Below are 17,287 nucleotides of genomic sequence, written 5' to 3' on the forward strand. Positions count from 1 at the left end.
GTGGTGCATTATCTGACAGAAGTGCAAAGGGGGGGGGTGCCAATATTTCTGGCCAGGACTGTCCAGCTCAGCGCCAGGGCCCAGACCAGGGTCCAGTGCTGTGTGACCAGGGTCCAGACGGGCCCTACCTTGGCGGCGCTCTTCAGCTGGTACATGGAGGGGTCGTCCGCTGACTTCCCAGCCGCCCCCTTGGTGGCGCCGATGAGCTCAGCCAGGGCCTTGGCCACGTCCTTCACCGCGTTGATCAGAACCACCTGCAGCAGAGAGGACACACACACACACACAGACACAGACACAGACACATTCACGGACACACACACACACACACACACAGATACACACACATTAGGAGCCAACTCCTAAAGGAAAGGTGCCCAATAACCCCATAGTTTGCACTCTATCAAACGTCCCTCCTTTCATGACTTTTCCTAGATATGTGCGTTCTACCACCCAGTATCCTTACATTTTCAAAATCACATCAGGATAAGTTAGTATAAAGATATTTTTCAGTTTTTCTGTGTAGGAGGCAGGCTAATTTACAAGCGGCCAACTAGCGGTCGTTGTGTGTAAATAGCAGCTTGAGCATTGTAAAGACCATGGTCATTTAACCCCATTTAACCTACTCTTTTAGTAGATAAAAAAGGCACGGCTGTTCTAGTGTTAAAGATCGACAGCGGGGTGACCTGTGACCTCTGACCTGTGTCTCGGGGTCGTCCGAGCCGATGCTGGCGGCGCCCAGCTTGACCACGTCAGTCAGCTGGGTGATGGTAATGGCGGAGGACCGGGCCGCCTGCGCTAGCCTGTCCTGACCAGAGGCGGCGCCAGAGACCAGCATCTTGGTGTCCTCCACCAGAGCCTTGGCTGTCTTCAATATGTTCTCCCTGAGAGAGAGAGAGAGAGAGAGAGAGAGAGAGAGAGAGGGAGAGGGGGGGAGGGAGGGAGAGGGGGGGGAGGGAGGGAGGGAGGGAGAGAGAGAGAGAGGGAGGGAGGGAGAGAGAGACAGAGAGAGAGAGAGAGAGAAAGAAAGACAGAGAGAGAGAGACAGAGAGAGAGACAGAGAGAGAGAGAGAGAGAGAGAGAAAGAGAGAAAGACAGAGAGACAGAGAGAGAGAGAGAGAGAGAAAGACAGAGAGAGACAGAGAGAGAGAAGGAGAGAGGAAGAGAAAGAGAGAGAGAGAGAGAGAGACACACAGCATTGTTAAAGGAAGTGCAGGTATTCTCCCCCACTTTAAGACCACTCAGCAGGATTTTTGGATACACACTGAAAACGTCGAGCTGTCTTTCAAATGTATTTAACAGTCTGGGATTCACGACGCGATAAAACAACCAGCATTGAAAAGGTTTTAACTTTTTAAAATCCTGAGATGAAAGAGATGAAGCGAACCTCCACAAAGACAAGATCAAGAAAAAAAAGTCAAGAAAAAAAATCTTCAAAAAGATTAGATTCGTGACCTCATCACCGGCTACTTTGATTTCAAAGCCCGAGCTTTCATCAAAGAGTTGCCGACTAGAGTGTGTTTGTCTTTCAAAAGCTGAGGGAGAGAGTAGCTATACGACTGAGGTGTTTGTGTTTAAAAGCTGAGGGAGAGAGTAGCTATACGACTGAAGCGCTTGAGTTTAAAAGCTGAGGGAGAGAGTAGCTATACGACTGAAGAGTTTGTCTTTAAAAGCTGAGGGAGAGAGTAGCTATACGACCGAAGCGTTTGTGTTTAAAAGCTGAGGGAGAGAGTAGCTATACGACTGAAGCGTTTGTGTTTAAAAGCTGAGGGAGAGAGTAGCTATACGACTGAGGTGTTTGCGTTTAAAAGCTGAGGGAGAGAGTAGCTATACGACCGAAGCGTTTGTGTTTAAAAGCTGAGGGAGAGAGTAGCTATACGACTGAAGCGCTTGTGTTTAAAAGCTGAGGGAGAGAGTAGCTATACGACTGAAGCGTTTGTGTTTAAAAGCTGAGGGAGAGAGTAGCTATACGACTGAAGCGTTTGTGTTTAAAAGCTGAGGGAGGCAGACAGGGCCTCTCCTCCTCTGCTCCAGGCACGAGGTGATTTGTAGCTCCTGACTCAGACACTTCCTCTCCTCTGATCACCAGGTGATCTGTCTTCCTGTCGCTCAGTGGCAGGGGGCAGGGTTGTCCCTGGGGCCTGATTCCTTCCCATTACACACACACAAACCTGTACAGACACACACCCGTACACACACACACACACACACACACACACGCACACACACGCACACACACAAACAAACCTGTACAGACACAGACACACACACACACACGTACACACACACTCACACACGCCCGTACACACACACCTGTATACCCACACAGACACAGATAGACAGACACACACACAGAGACAGACAGACAGACAGACAGACACGCACACACATACCTGTACAGACACAGACACACAGACACCCCGTACACACCTGTGGTCTGCGAAGCTCTCGTGGTCCTCAGCGTTGAGGGTCCCAGCGGAGGCGAACATGATGGTGGTGTCCAGGTCTGCTATGATGCCAGACACCGCGCTGGCGGCCGTGATGCACGCCTGCGTCCCCTTGTTACCTGCCTGCAGCGCCGCCAGCACCATGGACACCTGGGGAGGGGGGGTGCAGACACACACACACACTCAGGTGAGGGGGGGGGCACACAAACTCAGGTGAAGGGGGGCAGGGTTCCCACACCTTCTGAAACATCAAATTCAAGCACCTTTCAAGGACTTTCAAGACTTAATTCCCTCAAATTCAAGGACCCAACAAACAAACTTTTAATACCTTGAGAAAAAGAAATCAAGGTCTTAAAAGTTTTTGAAAATAGACATGGTTATTGAAAGTGCTTGAATTCCCCTCTCTCTCTAAGATAATTTTTACTTAGCTCGTCAACTAGTTGTCTCAAACTATGCCGTGTTGGGTCCTTGAATTTCACAAACTTTCAAGGATTTCAAGGACCCGTGGGAACCCTGGGGGGGGGGGGCACAACGGGGTCTACTGGTCTGTGTTTTGGCGATGTGAGTGAGAACTTCCGTCAGAGACTGAAGACCTCCATCTCTTCAGGTTACACCTTAACTGCTCCTCCTGAGACATCTACTACCCGCCAGCACTGTGTCTCCTGAGACATCTACTAGCCCCCAGCACTGTGTCTCCTGAGACACCTGCTACCCCCCAGCACTGTGTCTCCTGAGACACCTGCTACCCCCCAGCACTGTGTCTCCTGAGACACCTGCTACCCCCCAGCACTGTGTCTCCTAAGATTTCTACTTCCGCCCTTGTACTGTTTCTCCAGTGTCAAAAATAAATAATAATAATAATGATTCTTTCTTTCTTCTTCTTCTATCACGATGGCTGCCAATGGCCCCTGGCCTGAGCTAGATTACTCTTCCTGCTACGACTGGTGAAGCGATGATTCACTCGCTTAGTCAAATGTATCGATTGTAAGTCGCCTTGGAATAATTCTGCTAAATGCCAAAAATGTAAAATGTAAACGTAGTACTCTCTCTCTCTCTCCTGGTCTAAAGCAGCTGCTGCTTCCAGGTTCAGGAGGAAAAGCAGCACACCTAACTTTAATGTAGAATATTGCATTATCCCCCCCTTTCCACGTTTCCTTCTTTGCACGGGTCGAAGACTGACTGCCTCAGTGTTTTAGTTTTACAGCTGATCAGATGAAAACAACAGTCTGTCTAGAACACCAGTCGAGTCAGACTGGCAGCACAACAGCACGTCTCCATACAACACCACTCACATCAGACAGTATTTGGCAAATCGGCCTCGACTCGATTTGTTTGGACTCAGACACATGAATGTCTGTGAAAACATAATTTTTACGTGAACTTCTCGTTCCACATGAGATCACAATACAAACACAAAGGAGCTTCTGACAGGCCTGAGACGAGACAAGACACAGGCAGAGACGGGCATGAATAATGTCAGAGAGAGGCGCGGAGATGACGGGAGAACATTACAGCTGACAGGTCCCAGAGGAAACCCCGGCCTCCATGCAAACGGCCAGCTAAACCCATTAGAAACACATTCAGCAGACACTTCACAAAAACAACAACAACAACAACAACAACAACAACAACACATTCTGTAAGGAAGAGGATGTTCGACATATGGTGTTCTATCCACAGCCCTCCTCTATCACAGGCGTTTGTTTACTATTTTAAACCACAAACAGGTTTTAGATGTTATCCCTTTGGAATACTTTTATTAATGTGCATTATTAAACGATTCTAGCCCCTCTACCCAAGACTATAAATCGAATTGTAGTAGTAATGTAGTTGCTGATCCCTTAGGCATACTTGGATACAGGAGTGTATATTATTGGAATGTGGATTGTGGACTGCACTTATGGATTGCACTTAAACAGCACCTTATTCCAAAGCGCTTTACAACAGCCTCTCATTCACCCGTTCACACACACACACATTCACACACCAATGGTGGCAAGCTACCATGCAAGGCGCCCGCCCGCTCATCGGGAGCGATTTGGGGTTCAGTGTGTTGCCCAAGGAGAACACCTTGACATGTGGCCCAAGCTAGGGTTCGAACCGCCGATCTACCGACCTTGCGATCGTTAGACACCGGCTCTACCTCCTGAGCCACAGCCGCCAGTAGATAGATATCCTTCTATCCATCCATCCATCCATCTATCAATCTGTCCTTCCTTCCTTCTATCCATCTATCCATCCATCCGTCCTTCCATCCTTCCATCCATCTATCCATCTATCCATCCATCCATCCATCCATCCTTCCATCCTTCCATCCTTCCATCCTTCCATCCGTCCATCCATCCATCCATCCATCCATCCATCCATCCATCAATCCATCCATCCTTCCATCCAACCATCCATCCATCCAACCATCCATCCCTCTGTCTGTTCCTCTGGTACCTTGTCAGTGACGTTGCGGGCACACTGGATGAGCTCCCTCTTGGTGAAGGTGTCAGAGGGGCTGGTCTGCACCGCCCCGGCCTTCTGCACCAGGTAGATGCAGCCGTGGCCCAGCTCCTGCACACGGGTCTTGATCTGGAAGCCGATCTGCAGGGGACAGACAGTCTGATCACAGACCTCACCATGACGCTGTGTGTGTGTATCTACAGTAGCAGTAGTAGGTACCTACTCAGGCTCTGAAACGTGTGTGTGTGTATATACAGTAGTGTTACCTCCTCAGGCTCAGCGGTGTGTGTGTGTGTGTGTGTGTGTGTGTGTGTGTGTTACCTCCTCAGGCTCAGCGGTGTGTGTGTGTGTGTGTGTGTGTTACCTCCTCAGGTTCAGCAGTGTGTGCCGCCAGGCGCCCCTGTCCGGCCAGCTGGCTGTAGTCCCCCGTCACCTGAGACGCCAAACCCCCCAGCTCATCTGGACACGTCACCGACTTAGTCATCTGGTGGACAGACAGACTGACAGTTAACACTAGAACATCCGTGCCTATTTCAACTACTATAAGAGCCGCCTCGGGGGTCAAATGACCATAGTCTTTACAGTGGGAAGCTACTACTTACACACAAAGACCACTAGTCTTGTAAATTAGCCTGCCTCCTACACAGAAAAACTGCAATATAACTCTAAACTAACTTTTAAATTTGATCGAGTGCAAAGGTATAATTCTTTTTTTACTCACTTGGTGAGTAAACCCCACCCATGGCTGTTCTAGTGTTCGGCCCTCAAAACTCATCTGTTCAAGGCCTTTGGCCCCTAGTTTAGTTGTTACTGTCACTGTCTCTTTGTTTTTTTTTCAGTTGTGTGTCTGACTTTCTGTCCGTAAATTCTGTAAAGCATCCTTGGGTTTGTGAAAGGCGCTACATAAAACCAAGATATTATTATTATTATTATTAATAATATTATTATTAATACAGTAGAAAACCTCTTGAGACACAGACATCACATATTTATAACCATATAAGGTATGATACGGTGTATGTTTCATGACCATATAAGGTAAGGTATGATAGGGTGTATGTTTCATGACCATATAAGGTATGATATGGTGTATGTGTGACTCCTCTCACCATCTCCTGAGCCGTGACAGCGATGGCCTTGGAGTACTTCACCATGGTGGTCTGGTAGTCCACGAAGGAGCCCTCTGGGTCAGGTGGAGTCCCCTCATCCAGCTAGGGAGAGAAGATACAGTCATTCAAAGTCTGTGGAAACTAACGTCTTACTGGCAAAACAACCAATTCACCTTTAAAGTAATTTTTTCTGAGTGGGGCAGTCCCACTCATATTTTTCATTTCATTGGACAGATACAGTGAAGACAGACAGGAAAGTAAGGAGAAGAAGGGAGAGAGATGGCATGTCAGCAGGGCATGGCCCGGATTCTAACCCACATCGACATGGGCATAATGTAGTGCACTGTAGACCGCGGTGCTGGACCACTGGACCACCCCAGGCCATGGTGCTAGACCACTGGACCACCCCAGGCCATGGTGCTAGACCACTGGACCACCCCCAGGCCACCGATTCACCTTAATGTGTGATAATACACACATCTATCCGTCAATTAGGTGAATTAACATTAAGGGCACAAGTGTGCAAATGTGCTCTGGATGATTAGACACCTATCAGTATGATGCTAGCCTTTGTATCACGTGTAACACTTAATAAATACACATTATCATTTCATACTCAGATAAATACTCTCTAAAGTACCCTCTAAATGCAGTAATAACAGCTCAGTAATGGTCTTTTATGCCTGTGTCTTCCCAGAGTATGTACTTTACTGCGGTGGTAACAGTATTACCGAATATGATCCACTAATGCGGTCCTTTAATTTACCTCCACTATAGCCCCAGATGAAGAGCGCTGGATTAGCTCTCTGGATAATCCCCTTTTAATCAAACCAGACACGCACTCGGATAAGGTAATTTAAGGAATGTATTAATTATTTATTACGTCAACTGCGGAGAGAAGACTGCATTGTTTGAATGACTCCCTTCTGGACAGTGGTACAGGGCCATCAGGTCAAAAACATCACGCCACTTGAACAGTTTCTTCCCCAAAGCCACAGCCCTCCTCAATAACTCCCGATCATTGCACCTGGCACTGTACATGTTTTTGCACTAAGTTGTACAGTATACATTATTTATTCACTCATATTGGTACTGTGTATATTGTGTGTCTTGAGTATTGTTGTGTTGTCGTCTTGTTGTTGTATGTACTGTAGCTTGTTCAGCATGGAGAATACCAAGTCATGTTCTAGAGCACCGCACATGGTGAATAAAGTTGAATTGTATTGAATTACTCAGAGCGACATATTGAGGAAAGCGCCGCTCCTTCGGCTTCGCCAGTCTACTCACCTTGCCGATGGCCTCGGCGATGGAGTCCACCATGCCCCCCACCATGCCCACCTCGCTGGCCGCCTCGTTCAGGGTCACCATGATGTCGTCCACCGCCTCCGTCATCAGCTGAGCCGCCTCCGCTATGGCGTCATGGGTATGGTAGGCCTACACACAGAGAGCACCTCTGTTAGCCATCACTAGCACCTCTATTAGCTTCGTTAGCATATCTATTAGCCATCGCTAGCATATCTATTAGCCATCGTTAGCATCTCTATTAGCCATCGTCTATTAGCCAACGGCCTCTCATTTCACCCATTCACACACACACATTCACACACCAATGGCGGCAAGCTACCATGCAAGGCGCCGGGCGGCCCGCTCATTGGGAGCAATTTGGGGGTTCAGTGTCTTGCCCAAGGACACCTCGACACGTGGACACTAGGAGGAGCCGGGGATCGAACCACCGCCGGCCTTGCGGTCATTAGACGCCCCTATACTCTACTATACACCTCCTGAGCCACAGCCGCCCCCCCCCCCCCCCCTCTACCCTTAACAAGCTCAATACTAAGCATTTCATATCTGCCTACTACCCCCTTGGTCACACCACCATATACTGCGTAATCCCGTGTTGCAGTGAGGGGGGGGACGGGACGGGACGGGATTCTTTTGCATGTGACACCTCCTCCTCTGTACCTTGGGGTTCCCCCCGCCCTCCTTGGCGGCGTAGAGCATCTGCAGGGCGGACTCGGCCAGGGTCTTGGTCTGGTCCAGGAAGGTCATCTGCTGCTGGTGGTCGTGCAGCTTGGAAGCCACGCCCACCGAGGCCACGATCAGCGGCTCAAAGTAGCTAGCCAGCTGGGTCACCTGGGACAGATAGACAGGGGGGGGGGGGGAGGGTTAACTGGTGAAGGCGAGCTTGAAGAGGTGGGTTTTGAGGGCCTGTTTAAATGTTGGCAGGGTGTTGGCCTGTCTGATGTGGTTGGGGAGGGCGTTCCAGAGGGACGTATAATTGGTATACAAGTAGATATTAGTATACGTATAAGTGTGGGTCCCAGGGCCTCTAGCCCACCTTGTGTCCCAGCTGGGCGGCCTCGCCCCGGGCAGCGGTGGAGATGGGGTCCACCAGGTAGCCGATCTCCTGCACCGTGGACGTCAGCTGGTCCTGCAAGGCCTGATGGGATAGGTCATAGTTAAAACCACCTCTGTTTGATGTCTTTCAAAAACGCTGCCAAGTCTTCATCATCTGTGCAGGTGTCTAGGTATTTTTTGTAAAGAGATTGTTGTAAGATGTTGTTCCTCAAATAACATTTCAGTTTTTTAAATTTCTGGACAATATTAGGTGATTACTGTTGTTTGTTTGTTTGTTTTTGCATTGTGTGTTTTTCTCTAAATAGTTTTCCTTTAAATTATTTATAATCCATATTATGTACAGCTAAAAGAATAGAGAAAACAGTAGACATGATTGTACAAGTAGCTGAAACTGAAATAAAAACTATGTTAAAAAGACAATCTCTGTGGGGTTCAGCGGTAGGCAGGGTTCCCACACCTTCCGAAACATTAAATTCAAACACCCTTCAAGGACTTTCAAGACTCAATTCCCTCAAATTCAAGGACCCAACACGGCATAGTTTGAGACAGAACTAGTTGACGAGCTAAGTAAAAAAGAGAGAGAGGGGGGAATTCAAGCACTTTCAATGAGCCATGTCTATTTTCAAAAACGGTTAAGACCTTGATTTCTCTTTTCTCAAATTCACAAACTTTCAAGGATTTCAAGGACCCGTGGAAACCCTGCGTAGGACTGGTCATAGATCCACAACTCCGCTAACAGAGAGGGGAGAGGTGGGGGAAAGAGATGCCTTTGAGCCAATGGGAGCGTGGGCAGTGGTTGCTGATGGTTACCTCCAGTGAGATGTCGTCCCTGCTGGGTAAATTCTGGCTGATGGCCGCCAGGGAGGCCTGCTCGATCTGCCTGATACACCTGTTGATGCTGTCTATGGAGTAGTCACACTCCCTCTGACCTGGGGCCTTGTCCCTGGGGGGGGGGGGAGAGAGAGAGAGAGAGAGAGAGAGAGAGAGAGAGAGAGAGAGAGAGAGAGAGAGAGAGAGAGAGAGAGAGAGAGAGAGAGAGAGAGAGAGAGGGACAGAGAGAGAGAGAGAGAGGGACAGAGAGAGAGACAGAGAGAGAGACAGAGAGAGAGGGGGGGGGAAAGAGAGAGGGGGAGAGACAGTGAGAGACACAGAGAGAGAAAGACAGAGACAGAGAGAGACATGGAGAGACAGAGACAGACAGAGACAGAGAGAGACAGAGAGAGAGACAGAAAGTAATCAACGTTTTGTTTTCAGACTCTCTTTTGACAATCTCTCAGAGACACACACACCTCATGGAAGGAAGGGGGTTTTCCTCCCTCCTTCTGAGAGGAGTAACGAATTAACATACAAAAACAAAGGCCAGTAGGGGGCAGTGTGCTGACCTGATGGCAGTGATCAGACCCTTGATGGAGTCAGACACCGTGCGGGAGTGGCTGGCCAGCACGGACCAGGTGGGCGGGTCTTTGGGGTTGATGACCAGCGAGCGCGCCGTCTTCAGCAGGTGGGTGGAGCTGTCCAACATGGAGCAGGCTGAATGCAGGATGGGCTCCTGAGCTGCAGCGCCCTACAGACACAGACACAGACAGACACACACACACACACACACACACACACACACACACACACACACACACACACTAGATAAGCATCCCCATGGCAACCATAAAATACAAACAAACGCTGCTTAAGAGGGGCATTGGCAGATTTCACCTTGATTTTTTTCCTCCTCATTTAAAAAAAAAAAGAAATGCAACTGAGACAGACAGGACTTGTTTCTCGGAGGTTTGCTGTACCAGATAAAGCAACAACCTTCAAATTGTGTTCAGGGTGAATTGGGACGTAACATTTCACAGCAACAAAAAAAAGTTTTCCTCACACGTTGAATCAACTGCAGACAGTGTCTAACATAGTTAAGACAGTTTTACCCAAAACAAGCAGAAGAGCTCATATAACTCCTATTTTCGAGACTCTACACTGGCTTCCTGTTAAGTTCAGAATAGATTTCAAGATCCTTCTGCTTGTTTATAAAGCTCTCACTGGCACAGCGCCAGAATATCTGAAAGTCCTTTCGCTAGCATATCAGCCCAATAGAGCTCTCAAGGTCTTCTGACTCTGGCTTTCTCTGTGTACCAGAGAGGCTGCATTCTCATTTTATGCACCCAAATTGTGGAATGCACTGCCAGTTTACATTAGGGGATGCAACCTCAGCAAGTATTTTCAAGTCAAGACTAACAACCCATATTTTTAATGTTGCCTTTAAATGACTAAATAATTCAATGATGATATATATAATTCTTAAAGCACTTTGAGCTGCAACATTTGCAGGAACAGTGCTATACAAATAAAGGTTATTATTATTACTGTGCAGACAGTGTCTAATGGACAGCATTTACATTAGCAGTACCTCATTGCTAATCTGAGCAGGGACGCTAGCGAACTCTGGGTTGGACGCGAACGCGGTCAGGTTCTCTACGGCCTCGATGAGCGGAGAGGTCGCAAAATGACATTTGTTCCTGTTCTCCTCTGAGAAATCTCCATCCAGGGCCTAGAGAGAGAGAGAGAGAGAGAGAGAGGGAGAGAGACAAGAAGAGAGACAGACAGAGAGAGAGAGAAGGAGAGAGAGAGACAAAGACAAGGAGAGAGAGAGACAAGAAGAGATAGACAGAGAGAGAGAGAAGACAGAGACACAGAGAGAGAGAGAGAGAGAGATAGAAGGAGAGAGACAGAGAGAGAGAGAGAAGAAGAGAGAGACAGAGAGAGAGAGAAGAAGACAGAGACACAGAGAGAGAGAGAAGAAGAGAGAGACAGAGAGAGAGAGAGAGACAAGGAGAGAGAGAGAGACAAAGAGAGAGAGAAAGAGACAAGAAGAGAAAGACATACACACGCAACGGTCAGTCTGTCATGTCGTACCACCCATTGTAACGTGTCATGACAGTGATGTTCAGTCATGATCACGACAGGGATGTGATGTACTGCTGTCTTACCTTGATGGTCTTGACCAGGTTGGCCGTGCTGTTGGCCACCTCCTTGGCTGACTGGACGAAGTGCCTCTTGGCCACGGGGTTGGCTGTCTTGGAGGAGGCCAGGCGGCAGGCGTTGCACAGAGCTGAGGTGTGCTTGGCCACGATGGTGGCAGAGGACAGCACCTAGAGAACAACAACACAACATGACATTTTTAATTTATTGATAAAAAATATTATTATTTTCTTTATCTATTTATCATTTCATTAGCATTCGCATTCATTAGCATTTATCTATTTACTTCTTACTGCTGTATTTTAATAATGTACGTAAAGGACTTTGAAATACAAACAAATAATGAAGCGTCAGCTGACCTGAGAGGGGCTGCTGTCAGGGTCCACCAGGTTCTGACAGGCCATCTGGATCGCCTGATTGGCTCGCGCGAACTGGATGGGGTCCACCAGCCCCTGGTGTCCTGCCTGGCTGTTGGGGTCCGACACCCCCACCAGGTAGGAGGCCTGCGGAGGAGGGAGGGAGGTCAGCACCCTGTTACAGCGCCACAGAGAAGACACATCTCACAGCACCAGCTAGTAAATGGTAAACAGACTGACTTATATAGACTGACTTATATAGAGCCTTATTCCAAAGCGCTTTACAATGGCCTCTCATTCACCCATTTACACACCAAGGCCGGCAAGCTACCACGCAAGGCGCCGACCCGCTCATTGGGAGCAATTTTGGGGTTCAGTGTCTTGCCCAAGGACACCTCGACATGTGGCCAGCCGGTGTTCGACCTCCTGCACCACAGCCGCCCCAACCGAGTCATCATCTTGGCAGGAGTCCCACGAATGAGACTTAATGAAAAAACTCCCTTTATTAGGAACACTATACTAATACTGGGTAGGGCTTCCCTTTATTAGGAACACTATACTAATACTGGGTAGGGCCTCCCTTTATTAGGAACACTATACTAATACTGGGTAGGGCCTCCCTTTATTAGGAACACTATACTAATACTGGGTAGGGCCTCCCTTTATTAGGAACACTATACTAATACTGGGTAGGGCCTCCCTTTATTAGGAACACTATACTAATACTGGGTTGGGCCTCCCATTGCTCTCAAAACAGCCTCAATTATTCATGGCATTGATTCCACAAGATGATGGAAACCTTTGACATTCTGGTCCATGATGACATGATTGCATCACGCAATTCCTTGCAATTTCAGGTGCACTTTCAAGCTGGGAATCTCCCAAAGGTGTTCTATTGGATTCTGCCCAAGCAGATAGCATTGACATTTGTGACACGTTCTAATGCTTTGGTCCTCATATGTGGATCTGATCTGTAATGATCAGATTTTTCTTTTTCGAAAATGTCCACGTTGTTGAAAATCAACGACACGTCGCTAGTCAACTAACACAGCTTGTTCTGTGAGCCTGCTAACAATGTAAAGTAGTGTTATAGTTAACTAGGTAGCAGTAGTGGGGATTACTCACCCAATCCGTTGCGTTGTTGCAGTATTTTGGCTTGACTAGCGAGTTTGTGTTGGGATTCTCAACACGTGTTGAAACGTAGTTCCGTGTTCCAAAAGAAAGGTCTGAACATTTTTGATTGGTTGCCGACATGCGGACCAAAAGACTAGAACGTGTCACATGTTTCATAACAGTCCCAGAGTGCACGTGTTGTGTGATCCAGGCCTCAGTAGTAACACCAGGGGCCGGTTGCATAAAGATAGACCCAGTGTCACTTTAATGAGTGACTAAGGTAAGACTGACTTAGATAGCCTGTCACGCAATGATTTCTTGGTAAATTAAGACACTTGACAGTAAAAAAAACATGGCGGCCGAAACAGCTACACCTAGCGGCGGAAGATCTGAGATATCAACTCCCTTTTCTCCTGCTGAAAACGTATGTGTATTGGAGGAATATAATGTGGAGAAAAGTATACTGCTTAGCAGTTTTAACCAGTGAAGTAGTTTACCGCGCTGGAGTTACAGTGTTAGCTAGCTACTAACCCTGACTCGTTCCCATAGCAACACAGTTCTTAAATCACGCTTAGCCAGGGTGGCGAAGTGGCTAACTTTCTAACCTCAAAATAAGTCAGTCTTAATTAGACTGGTCTAACCTGAGAATATAAGACTAGTCTAAGGCTTAGACCAGTCTTACTCTATGTTTATGCAACTGGCTCCAGGCCTCAGTAGCAACAGTAGGCCGACAGCCTCACCTGTCCCGCCGCCTCAGTCAGGCCACACAGCGCTTTGGACGCCACTCCCACGCACTCCCCGAACGCCGGCACGTCCCCGGTCTTACAGTTCTGAGAAATGCCTGCCATGGACTCTCCCAGGACCTGGGCCGCGCAGGGGAAGAAAGGTAGGGGGGATTAGGAGTTAAGCTGTGCATTCCTCCACCAGGTCCGCCGCTCTTTGTCTCCCGTCGGGCGGCAGGGGAGGGTGGGGGAGGTTGTTAGGCAACACCCCTGGCTGGCTGGGCGGCCCTCACCTTGGAGTTGTCCATCACGCTCTCGATGCAGTCGAAGTAGGAGAGGTCGCTGACCGGCTCGTTGGGGTTGTCCAGCATTCCCTTCACCGCCTGGACACACACACAGACACAGACACAGACACAGACAGACACACACACACACAGACACACACACACACACACACACACACACACACACACACACACACACACACGTTGTTTTATCTGTTGTTTTATCTTCCTTGTTCTCTGTGAAGCACATTGTGTCACATTTTCTGTGAGAAATGTGCTATACAAATAAAGTTTGATTTGATATCATTTTAAAACCAAGAGGAAGTGTTTTTTTGTTTTTTTTGAGGGGCAGTCCCACTCATATTTTTCATTTTATTGGACAGATACAGTGAAGACAGACAGGAAGGTAAGAAGAAGACGGGAGAGAGAGGGCATGTCAGCAGGGCATGGGCCGGATTCTAACCCATGGTGCATATGTGTGCACTGTAGACCTCGGTGCTAGACCACTGGACCACCCCAGGCCACTTGACCGCCACCCCTACCCCTGCCACCCCTACCACCATCACTACCCCTGCTACCCCTACCACCATCACTACCCCTGCCACCCCTACCCCTACCGCAGCTCTCGCTAAAGCTAGCTGGGCGCCGTACCTCCAGCTCTCTGAGGGCGTTGTCACACTCCTTCTGCCCCGGGGCCTGCTGGGTACACAGCGTGATGAGCTGGTTGATGCTGTCAGTCACCGCTCTGGAACACAAGGGAGGGGGGGGGGGGGGGGGGGGGGGGGGAGAGGGAGGAGGGGGGGTGGGGGGCATTTAGAGCACAGCACATTACCGTCGCTACTGCTTGCTTGGTACTGTGGTGTTATCGTACGGGCATATCCATTTATCTTTTTAAACGACCTGTCTGCCTTGTGTTTGATGATGTATTATTTCATGTTACAGTATTACCTTTGCTCTGTATGCTTTTACTGTGTGATGTGATTGTGTTGTTTTATGTTTTTAGGAAGCCTTTTTATAACTTGTAAGCGAGCCTTCTGGCTAAATCTGGCATGTTTACATGTTTAAATGTTCATTAATATGCATTGTCTCTTTACAAAAAAAAAAAAAAAGAAAGAAGAAAAACACCCAGCACAGACCCAGCGTTCAGCTTCACTACACAAACACAAGGGGCCGCCTCCCTCCCTTCGCTCCCAATCTAACAAGGTGCCCTGGGTCCCTCTGCTCTCGTCTTGTACCCCTCCAGCAGGCTGCAGAGCTAGCCCAGACATTCCACAGTCACACGCCTCTTAACGGTTCAATTACCCAGGAAACAGGAAATGAATAACAGGAAATGAACAAGCCCCGGAGGAGAGACGGGCTCCCCTCACCTGAGGGGTGGAAGGTGCAGTGAAGTGTGTCTACGGCTGATGTGAGAGAGGGAGGTGAGCGTGTGCCACGTCAAAAAGCCTCCCCCACCCTTGAGAGAGTTACTAGGACAGCCGTGCCTGTTTCACCTACTATTAGAGCCGCCTCGGGGGGGTCTAATAGACACGCTCTTTAGAAATCTGCTACTTACACACAAAGACCACTAGAGGGTTTTAGCCTGCCTCCTCCTACACAAACTAGCAAAAATAACTTTAAACTAGCTTATCCTGATGTGATTTTGTGAAAATGTAAGGGTACTGGGTGGTAGAATGGCCACGTGTAGGCAGCCGTGCCTACCAATGACATGTGGCCAGCCGTGATTCGAACCGCTGCGAGCAAACTAAGAGAGCCAAGAGTTTTTGTAAAGTCTGACTGGAACAGTCGCTGTAGTTGTCGTATACATTTAAGTCTACTTAAGTCTAAGTCTATTTAAGTGTTTTTAAAGTCACTATTCTCTATAAATCCAATTGACAGAAGTTCTTGTGTTAAGTGACGGTCACGATTAAGGCGTCTGTTTTAGTACTGCTCCTACAGTTAGGGCACACTGAACCCCAAATTGCTCCCAATGAGCGGGCCGGCGCTTTGCGTGGTAGCTTGCCACCATTGGTGTGTGAATGTGTGTGTGAACGGGTGAATGAGAGACTGTTGTGAAGCGCTTTGGAATACGGCGCTATGTAAGTCAGTCTACATAAGTCTCTCCTGTACCTGGCTGCTCCGGCCAGCAGGTTCTTGGCGTTGGCGGCGCCCGGGTCCACAGAGAGAGACTTGGCGGCCAGCAGCAGCCGGCTGGAGGCCATGGAGATGTTCTTCAGGTTCCCGATCACCTGGACCTGGTCGTCCTTCCTCTGCCAGGACACGAGAAACACACTAGCAGTCAGAACTACAGTACCAGTCACAAGATTGGACACTCTCCCCCATTCAATTGAAATAAAATATAACGTGTGTGTGTGTGTGTGTGTGTGTGTGTGTGTGTGTGTGTGTGTGTTCGGGAGGGTTGGTGGACGGGTGGATGTGTGTGTGTGTGTGTGTGTGTGTGTATGCGTGTATGTGTCTGTGTCTGTAGAGAAAGAGAGAGTTATTGTTGAAAACATAATAGTATGGCAAGACATTAGTAAGCAAGTGTAGGACTAGTGTGTAGACCGCCTATATGCCCAATATAAACAAACAAAGAAACTTTGATAAACTTTTGACTGGTACTGTATTTAGCAAAAACACAGTGGGGGGGGGGAGAAACCTTTTACTTGTCGAGAAGCTGAATGGGAACTTAAATTAGCCTAGGCTTAGCCTAGCCACCTAGCTAATCTCTCTGAACAGAGCTCCTGTCACGACTGCTAAGCACTGGGACGACTTTAATCAGGACTGGACAGAGCAACTGTCACACCCTGGGTCACTGTGCTGACCCTTAAGACGGGTCAGATGAAGTGGTGGTGGTGAACGTCTTCTCTGTGCCTCTCTACTCCACGTTAAGGCGCCTAGTGTCTACTGTTCCCGCCAAAAAGCCTTCTGCCGGCGACAGGCAGGGGCGAGTTGCGGTCACCTGGGACTGATTAGGTCATCTGCGTCACAACCGCACGCATTTCCTCCTCTGAGGACCATCCATCAAGATTCCTTAAGCGACGCCGTAGCCCAGAAAGAAGCCGTTAGCTGTGATCTTATTTAGACCTAATCTGACTAGATGATAAATCGCTATTCAGAGGCAATTCATCTGACATGAAACGGAATAGGGGGAAAGTTAATCAACGGATATAAATCCCTGCCGTCTCAAACCTCAAACAGTACAACAGTTGGGATACTGTTGGGTTATAAGTTATTTATATCGAGGGTCAGTTTGGTGAATTCTTCCACGCTGCGTCTGCTCTCGTAGCAGCTCTCCTATCAGCCTTGATGAACAATGACGCACTGTAGGCTAGGTCAGGACAGCGCAGCCACAGGCCTCTGAACAGGGTGGTTTATAAGGCCTGGACTTGTTCACAGTGTGCAGATCACTAACCCTAACCCAGACCACTTTAACACGAGAACAGCCGTGCCTATTTCACCTACTATAAGGGTCAAATGACCATAGTCTTTAGAATG

General features: G+C 48.4%; 1 protein-coding gene across 1 annotated transcript in view; it reads right to left on the bottom strand.

The window, feature by feature from the left end:
* LOC308155427 (talin-2-like) overlaps positions 1–17,287 on the bottom strand; it is a gene marked incomplete at its 5' end in the record, with an annotated part of 64,817 nt that overhangs the window by 14,744 nt on the left and 32,786 nt on the right. Inside the window, 18 exon segments of the mRNA XM_080528747.1 lie at positions 129–254; positions 698–881; positions 2,428–2,594; positions 4,887–5,033; positions 5,257–5,376; positions 6,002–6,103; positions 7,289–7,435; positions 7,964–8,134; positions 8,340–8,441; positions 9,170–9,302; positions 9,742–9,923; positions 10,764–10,904; positions 11,344–11,505; positions 11,695–11,838; positions 13,545–13,667; positions 13,820–13,909; positions 14,462–14,555; positions 15,920–16,059. Coding sequence (XP_080384873.1) covers positions 129–254; positions 698–881; positions 2,428–2,594; positions 4,887–5,033; positions 5,257–5,376; positions 6,002–6,103; positions 7,289–7,435; positions 7,964–8,134; positions 8,340–8,441; positions 9,170–9,302; positions 9,742–9,923; positions 10,764–10,904; positions 11,344–11,505; positions 11,695–11,838; positions 13,545–13,667; positions 13,820–13,909; positions 14,462–14,555; positions 15,920–16,059 — 2,475 coding nt within the window.

The sequence above is a fragment of the Nansenia antarctica genome (genome assembly GCF_963989245.1).
Source record: "Nansenia antarctica genome assembly, chromosome: 4".
NCBI lineage: Eukaryota > Metazoa > Chordata > Actinopteri > Argentiniformes > Microstomatidae > Nansenia > Nansenia antarctica.